At 53.0% G+C, this 8,563-nt stretch overlaps 1 protein-coding gene across 1 annotated transcript; it reads left to right on the top strand.

The window, feature by feature from the left end:
- Positions 1–3,497: 3,497 nt before the first annotated feature.
- On the top strand, positions 3,498–8,003 carry VAMP8 (vesicle associated membrane protein 8). Its single transcript, XM_003309078.4, has 3 exons — positions 3,498–3,634; positions 4,977–5,135; positions 7,548–8,003. The coding sequence occupies exons 1-3, from the start codon at positions 3,632–3,634 to the stop codon at positions 7,686–7,688; spliced, it is 303 nt and encodes a 100-aa protein (XP_003309126.1). The 5' UTR covers positions 3,498–3,631; the 3' UTR covers positions 7,689–8,003.
- Positions 8,004–8,563: the final 560 nt, after the last annotated feature.

The raw sequence follows: 8,563 nt of genomic DNA, 5'->3' as shown, positions 1-8,563 counted from the left end.
TAGGGGCGGCCGGGCAGAGGCACCCCTCGCCTCCCGGACGGGGCGGCTGGCCAGGCGGGGGGCTGACCCCCCCACCTCCCTCCCGGACGAGGCGGCTGGCCGGGCAGAGGGGCTCCTCACTTCCCGGTAGGGGCGGCCGGGCAGAGGCGCCCCTCACCTCCCGGACGGGGTGGCTGGCCGGGCGGGGGGCTAACCCCCCCACCTCCCTCCCGGACGAGGAGGGAGGACGCTCCTCACTTCTCAGACGGGGTGGCTGTCGGGCGGAGGGGCTCCTCACTTCTCAGACGGGGCGGTTGCCAGGCAGAGGGTCTCCTCACTTCTCAGACAGGGCGGCCAGGCAGAGACGCTCCTCACATCCCGGACGGGGCGGCAGGGCAGAGGTGCTCCCCACATCTCAGACGATGGGCGGCCGGGCAGAGACGCTCCTCACTTCCCAGATGTGATAGCGGCTGGGAAGAGGCGCTCCTCACTTCCTAGATGGGATGGCGGCCGGGCTGAGACGCTCCTCACTTTCCAGACTGGGCAGCCAGGCAGAGGGGCTCCTCACATCCCAGACGATGGGTGGTCAGGCGGAGACGCTCCTCACTTCCCAGACGGGGTGGCTGCCAGGCAGAGGCTGCAATCTCGGCACTTAGGGAGGCCAAGGCAGGCGGCTGGGAGGTGGTTGTAGCGAGCCGAGATCACGCCACTGCACTCCAGCCTGGGCGCCATTGAGCACTCAGTGAACGAGACTCCGTCTGCAATCCCGGCGCCTCGGGAGGCCGAGGCTGGCGGATCACTCACGGTTAGGAGCTGGAGACCAGCCCGGCCAACACAGCGAAACCCCGTCTCCACCAAAAAAATACGAAACCAGTCAGGCGTGGCGGCGCGCGCCTGCAATCGCAGGCACTCGGCAGGCTGAGGCAGGAGAATCGGGCAGGGAGGTTGCAGTGAGCTGAGATGGCAGCAGTACCGTCCAGCTTCGGCTCGGCATCAGAGGGAGACCCTGGAAAGAGGGGAGAGGGGAGAGGGGAGAGGGGAGAGGGGGGAGGGGGGAGGGGAGAGGGGAGAGGAGCTTCGACATGTTGATCAGGCTGGTGTCAAACTTCTGACCTCAGGTGATCCACTGCCTCGGCCTCCCAAAGGGCTGGGATTACAGGCATGAGCCACTGTGTCCAACAGTTTTATTTTTTTATAGAGACAGTGTCTTGATATGTTGTTGCCCAGGCTTATATATAATATTTGCTGAGCATGGTGGGTTATGCCTATAATCCCAGCACTTTGGGAGGCTGAGGTGGGAGAATCACTTGAGGTTTGGAGTTTGAGACCAGTTTGGGCAACACAGCAAGACACTGTCTCCAAAAAAAAAAAAAAATTAACTGGACATGGTGGCCCTTGCCTGTAGTCCCAGCTAACTGGGGAGGATGAGGTGAGAAGATTGCTTGAGCCCAGGAGTTCAAGGCTGCAGTGAGCTTGAACACACTGCACTGTACTCTAGCCTAGATGACAGAGTGGAACCCTGCCTCTAAAAAAAAAAAAAAAAAGCTACAGGGGTCCGAAGTTTGTTTAAAGCTTTTAAAAAGGCATTTGTGGCCGGGCGCGGTGGCTCACGCCTGTAATCCCAGCACTTTGGGAGGCCGAGGCGGGCGGATCACCTGAGAGGTCAGGAGTTCGAGACCACCCTGACTAACATGGTAAGACCCTGTCTCTACTAAAAATACAAAAAAATTAGCCGTGCCTGGTGGCATGCACCTGTAGTCCCAGCTACTAGGGAGGCTGAAGCAGGAGAATCGCTTGAACCTGGGAGGCAGAGGCTGCAGTGAGCCGAGATAGCACCATTGAACTCCAACCTGGGCAACAAGAGAGAAACATCTCAAAAAAAAAAAAAAATTATTTGTGTCTGGATGTGGTGGCTCACACCTATGATCCCAACACTTTGGGAAGCTGAGGAGGGAGGATTACTTGAGAACAGGAGTTTGAGACCAGCCTGGGCAACATGGTAAGACCCCCATCTCTACAAAAAGTTTTAAAATAAATTAGCCAGACATGGCGGTTCGCACCTGTAGTTTCAGTTACTGGGGAGGCTGAGGCAGGACGATCACTGTAGCCCAGGAGTTCAAGGCTGCAGTGTGCTACGATCATGCCACTGGACTCTAGCCTGGGTGACAGAGGGAGACTATCTCAAGAAAACAAAACAAAATAAACAAAAAAAGTGTTTGTTGGAGAAGCTGACATTTCCTCCTTGGAACTGATTTCTTCTGGAATGGGTCAAGAATGTTCATTCCCTTCTGAATGTCCCTGTTATTGTTCTTCTGTCTTGATAAACACTGTCAAGGAAGATCAGATTTTCTCTGGCCTGGAGCCAGGTTAGTGGAAAAATCCTTTGCCTTGGGCCCCCTTCTCTGGTCCACTGGGGCAGTCCTCTGATCACTGACTGGGATCAGTTACCTCTGCGGTAGCCCCTAAAGGGAAATGCAGAATTGCTGAACTCTGGAAGGGAAGGAGAGGTTTGGTGAGCCATCATTATAGACACTGTGCTAGTGGCATTGCACTGCACATGCTATCTTTTTGCTTCTTTTTTTTTTTTTTTTTTTTTTTTTGAGGCAGAGTCTTGCTCTTGTCACCCAGGCTGGAGTGCAATGGCATGATCTCAGCTCACTGCAATCTCTGTCTCCCGGGTTCAAGCAATTCTCCTGCCTCAGCCTCCTGAGTAGCTGGGATTATAGGCAACTACCACCACACCTGGCTATTATTTTGTATTTTTAGTAGAGACAGGGTTTCGCCATGTTGGCCAGGCTGGTCTTTAACTCCTGACCTTGTGATCTGCCCGCCTCGGCCTCCCAAAGTGCTGGGATTACAGGCGTGAGCCACCACGCCCGGCCTCTTTTTGCTTCTTACCAGCACCGTCTGAGCTAAGCATCAGCACCTGCAAACTCCACAGAGGTGAAAAGGTTCCCTGAGGGGCCTGTAACTAGTAACCCAGAGCTTTCTGAATCAGAGCCCAGGATCACAGTATTCCAGACTTCAGGGATTTTAGTGCTTTCTGCCACCCAGGGACCTGGGAACAAGTGTTATCCAGCAATACATTTTCATAACTGCATTTTGTTTCCCTGTGAGCTAGGCCTGGCATGGTTGATCTCAGTCTCTAGAAACTGGAGTCAGATATTCAAGACATTACAAGGAGATGGCTGGTGGGGCATCATGGCTCCTAGGACTTTGGGAGGTTGAGGTGGGAGGATCGCCTGAGCCCAGGAGTTTGAGACCAGCCTGGGCAACATGGTGAGAACTCGTCTCTATTTAAAAAAAAAAAAAAAAAGGCTGCCCTTTCTAGATCAGGAGGTCCAGCCTCTGGAAACCTTGGAGGGCTCCTTGATCTTTCTTTTCTAATTCCTGACAAGTTAGAAGACCTTTGGCTTCTGAAAGCCCTATTACTTTAAGTTTAAGCTCTTGTTTGGGAAGCCACTGGGAGGACAGTGAAGAATGCCCGCCTACCTGGGGAAACCTGAGTTAGGTGTGGCTGGAGCGACTCGAGATGCGAGGTGGGCGGGGGCAGGCTGAAAGTTGGAGCAAGCAGGAAGTGAGCTGAGGGCCACTCTGGGAGGAAGCCGACTAGGCGAATTCACCTGCTGACCGGCCTGGGCTGCTCTGAGACATGGTGAGCCAACTGGGAACTAGGAAAGGGCTGGTTTAAAGAGGAGCCAGAGGGGGCTCGGGACTGGGGGTTGGCTGTGTCGGGGGAGGAGAGTTGGTGGCAAAGTTAGAGGGCTGGGCCAGTGCTGCTATGGCCTCTCTTCTTTGACAATTTGGCTGCAAATAGCTCTGAGCTGTCCTGGCAGGTGTTTCTACTCCTCCCTCCCTCCCCTGACCTCTGTGCTGGTGGGGAGCTGGGCTTCCGTGCCAGCGCCGATGGGGGCTCCGAATTCCAGGCAAAGAGTTGTTGTGCCTTCCTCCTCCAGGGAGCCCGAGGCGGGTGTTGTGACACCACACCAGGCAGCGCCTGGGCAGTTCCCAGTTCAGATTCCAGCCCAGCGGCAGAAGCTCTCCTCTCCGGCCTTTCACTTTATCCCCACACAGAAACACAAAGGATTTGTGTGTCCACTGAGTCCTTTGGGTGTCCTTTCTCCATTAACATGGAGAACAGAACTAAAGGTTTATAAGAGAACCAGAAGTTGGTTCTCTGTGATAATGTAGTTCTGACCCATGCCACTGGCCTATTTTTGGAGGTCAAGCGGGGAGGAGCTAAATAATATTTTTCTCTCCTTGTTCAAAAACCTTGTCATGAAGCCTCCGAGATGAGACATCAGCCAGGGAGGACTAGTCCTCCATTTCCCCCAACACCCAGGCGGGTATTTTTATTTAATATCTGCATAAGCAGGCGGTTGCTTGGTGCCTGCACGTGGCGCCCAGTGGTGGGGAAAGCAGAAGTGTGTGGCTCAACGGCTCCAGGCGCCTTCTGGGGTACTTGGTTGCCTGTTGTTCTGGGTCACAGCAATGGCATTGCTCCGGCAGCTGGCTTAGAGGGGCAGATGGGTGGGGCTGGGTGAGGGTGTTCTGCTGGCCAGCACAGACACTTTCAACCAGGGTCCCAAGAAATCAGGAAAGGGGGGTGGCTCTGGGAATTGTAAATAGTGGTGGGCTCTGCCCTGGAAGGGAACATTGTGAGATGCTGGCCCTACTGTATTCTACGGCCCTCTCTAGGGAGCAAGGAAGCAGTGGGGAGGGATTTAGTGCTGTGCTGCTTTTCCTTGTCAGGGGCCCTAATAACCCCAAAAGAAGTTTGATCTAGTCTGTTTAGCATCACATCTCACCTTCTGGGGCTTACAAATGCATTTATTTTTGATTACAGAAGTAATACATGAAAACATTCTCTTTGTAAACATTTCAAGCATTTTACAAAAAGCTGAAGTCTGCCTGAGGCCTTACCCTCCCCAGACCTCTGAGGCCAAGTCTCCAGTTCCCCCACCACTTGGTCTAATTAACCCCGTGTTGCCGCACAGGAGGAAGCCAGTGAAGGTGGAGGAAATGATCGTGTGCGGAACCTGCAAAGTGAGGTGGAGGGAGTTAAGAATATTATGACCCAGAATGTGGAGCGGATCCTGGCCCGAGGGGAAAACTTGGAACATCTCCGCAACAAGACAGAGGATCTGGAAGCCACAGTGAGACGGGGAGCCCACTGGGGGCTGGAGGAAAACAGGGAGGGAGGGAATTTCTTTTTGGTGGGGCAAAATGGACAGGAGGGCCAGAAGTTTGACATTTCTGTTGCCTTTCACCTGGTTTGGGAGCTGATGTGAGCTGAGTCTCCATTTCTGAATCTGCTCTGCTCCACAGATTGTTATGGATCCCAGGGAATGGATCCCATGACTGGGGCTTGAGGTGGCAGCTCGCCCATAGAGGCATGTTCTGAGACCGAAAGCTCAGTCAGCCCATGCATTCTCAGGCTTCTCTCCCTGGAAACTTGTTTTCCCTTTGAAGCCTGCCCATGACAATCATCTGGATCTGACCTTCCCAGGGCAGAAATATTGGCTCTGAGGAAACCCCCGCTGTGGCCTCTAGCCTTCTCTAGGAGCTGTTAGACAAGGGGTGGGAAATTGCTGGCCTCTTGCTGAGTAGGCCTTAAAAAGAAGGGGGAAAGAGCAGTGAAATGCTTTGATCCCAGGGTCCCCTGCTAGATGAAGGCTAAAATAATATCTCCCACACATCTTGCTAGACCTCATTCTTCTCTCTCTCCAGCCAGGGGCTGAGGCCAGCTGTTTCAGGGAGGAAGTAACTCCAAAGTTGAGCAAAGTCTGGAGCCTCAAGTTCTGTGTTCAGCGGGGAGGCTGGCTCTGGCTTTCTGAGTCCTGTGTGAACTCTTGGCTCTTGGGTATTGCTCCCTTGTCTCCCTGGGGCTCATTGCCTGTTTCTGTAGCTTAATTGTAGCTTAATTTGGGGAGCATGGCCCCGGGAAATTTTTTTTTTTTTTAGATAGAGCCTCACTCTGTTGCCCAGGTTAGAGTGAGTGCAATCTTGGCTCACTGCAAACTTCACCTCCTGGGTTCAAACGATTCTCGTGCCTCAGCCTCCTGAGTAGCTGGGATTACAGTGTGCACCCCCACACCTGGCTAATTTTTTGTATTTTTAGTAGAGACGAAGTTTTGCCATGTTGGCCAGGGTGGTCTCGACCTCCTGACCTCAGGTGATCCACCTGCCTTGGCCTCTCAAAGTGCTGGGATTACAGACTTGACACCACGCCTGGACAAGCCCCAGGAAATTTAGTGTCTATAACTTGAATTGCTGGGCATGGGGAAGAGTGGGTGGAGGAGGAGGAGTTCCCTTACTTCCAACCCTCTCTACTGCCCTGGTCCCTCCTCCAGCCTCAGCAGTCCCAATGGGGCAAGGAGTCCTGGAGCTGTGAGATGTGCCCACCTGGAGCCTGCACCCCTCAGTCCCAGGGTCTGCCCTCCCAAGGGCAGATTGTGCTGCCAGTGTTGTACCCTTGGGTGTAAGCAGGTGTCGAGGACCCCTCAGTGTGCATGACAGTGCAGGGGTAAGAAGAGAAAGGGGACCCCTAGTCATATCTAGGCGGAGACCTCCTGGGATCCTGAGAATTCTAAATTTCAACCCGGCCTTCCAGATTTTTAGGAAGGTACATTTGTCAAGGTAGGCAGATAGAGCTTTTTTTTTTTTTTTTTTTTGAGATGGAGTCTTGCTTTGTTGCCCAGGCTGGAGTGCAATGGCGCAATCTCGGCTCACTGCAACCTCTGCCTCCCAGGTTCAAGCGATTCTCCTGCCTTAGCCTCCTAAGTAGCTGGGATTACAGGCGCCTGCCACCACACCCGGCTAATTTTCTTGTATTTTTAGTAGAGAGGGGGTTTCACAATGTTGGCTAGGCTGGTCGCGAACTACTGACCTCAGGTGATCCACCAACCTCGGCCTCCCAAAGTGCTGGGATTACAGGCGTGAGCCACCGCACCCGGCCAGAGCATCTTTTATTTAGCAGTTTGTTACCTCAGCTTACAGTGTCAGTATTAAGATGTATGGCTTGAGCTGAACGTGGTGGCATGTGCCTGTAGTCCCAGCACTAGGGAGGCTGAGGTGGGAGGATTGCTTGAGCCCTGGAGATGGAAGCTGCAGTGAGCTGAGATTGTGCCACTGCACTCCAGCCTGGGTGACACAGCCAGACACTGTCTCAAAAAACAAACAAACAAGGCCAGGCATGGTGGCTTACGCCTGTAATCCCAGCACTTTGGGAGGCCAAGGCGAGTGGATCACCTGAGGTCAGGAGTTCAAGACCAGCCTGGCCAACATGGTGAAACCTCGTCTCTACTAAAAATACAAAAGTTAGCTGGGCGTGGTGGTGGGCACCTATAATCCCAGCTACTCAGTAGGCTGAGGCAGGAGAATCAATTGAACCCAGGAGGTGGAGGCAGCAGTGAGCCAAGATCGAGCCACTGCCTGAGTGACAGAGCGAGACTCCATCTCAAAAAAAAAAAAAAAAAAGTATGGCCTGTGGGCTGCACTTGTACTCTTATACTCTTGTTCCAGTGGGAGGAGCCACTGGGTCACTCACTCTGCCTTTTCCCCAACAGTCTGAGCACTTCAAGACGACATCGCAGAAGGTGGCTCGGAAATTCTGGTGGAAGAACGTGAAGATGATTGTCCTTATCTGCGTGATTGTTTTTATCATCATCCTCTTCATTGTGCTCTTTGCCACTGGTGCCTTCTCTTAAGTAACAGGGAACCTCTCCCACCTGCCCTTCTCTTCAGGGACAACCCTCCATAAATGTGTGCCAAGAGGGTCTCCTTTCCTGTCTTCCTCTACAGAGAATGCTGCTCGGTCCTCCTACCCCTCTTCCCGAGGCCCTGCTGCCACGTTGTATGCCCCAGAAGGTATCTTGGTCCCCCAGAAGGAGAGAAAAAAGAGAGATGGACTGTGGCTGCATTTCTTGGGTCCTTAGAGTGGGCTGGAGAGACCTAGAGGGCCCAGCATGTGGCTGGGAAACTGTTGGTGGCCAGTGGGTAATAAAGACCTTTCAGTATCCCTATATGTGTGAGGCACTTTCTCTCTTCCCATTTTGCCTTTGGCTTTTCTATTTCTTTTCTTCCCGAGGATACCTTCTGGCTAAAATTCTCTCATCTGAGGTCCAAGTTGTTGGAAGGGCAAAGAGTATATGTTTGGAGAAGAAAGTTGGAGCCCCCCCCCCCCCCCCGCCCCGTCTTTATTCCTCCCAGTTCCATTCATTGTCACAGGTCTCAAGAAAAAGAATTTTCTGGGAGTCTTGGCATATGGAAAGTTCAAAACCTTCATAGCATTTTGGGGTGGTATGCAAGATTTTTAAGTGTTCCCATTGGGTCCTGCCATGGCCCTGTAGTACTCTTCTTCTGGAATTGTTAGCTGAGGCATGAAGCTGGCTGAAATCCTCCTGCCTCTTCCGCCAGAGCCATCTCTCTTCAACGACCCTGTAGTCTAGAGCCGAGGGGTGGAGGAAATGGACTGCTATTCCTTTCCTTGTGCTTCTGCAGTTTTATTTGTTTTTTCTCTGTCCTTGTCTTCTGGGACTTAGCAAGGCCTCTGGGTCTCAGTTGTCCTGAGGGGGCAAGCATC

Source organism: Pan troglodytes, chromosome 12 (genome assembly GCF_028858775.2).
Source record: "Pan troglodytes isolate AG18354 chromosome 12, NHGRI_mPanTro3-v2.0_pri, whole genome shotgun sequence".
Classification (NCBI taxonomy): Eukaryota; Metazoa; Chordata; class Mammalia; order Primates; family Hominidae; genus Pan; species Pan troglodytes.
Note: the sequence above shows the minus strand (reverse complement) of the source record. Positions and strands in the feature narration are given on the sequence as shown.

What these genes read in the sequence shown, in the direction of transcription:
- VAMP8 (XM_003309078.4), top strand. An exon ending in CAGAGGATCTGGAAGCCACA is followed by an intron (nt 5,136 to 7,547) that starts GTGAGACGGGGA and finishes TTTCCCCAACAG; the next exon opens with TCTGAGCACTTCAAGACGAC.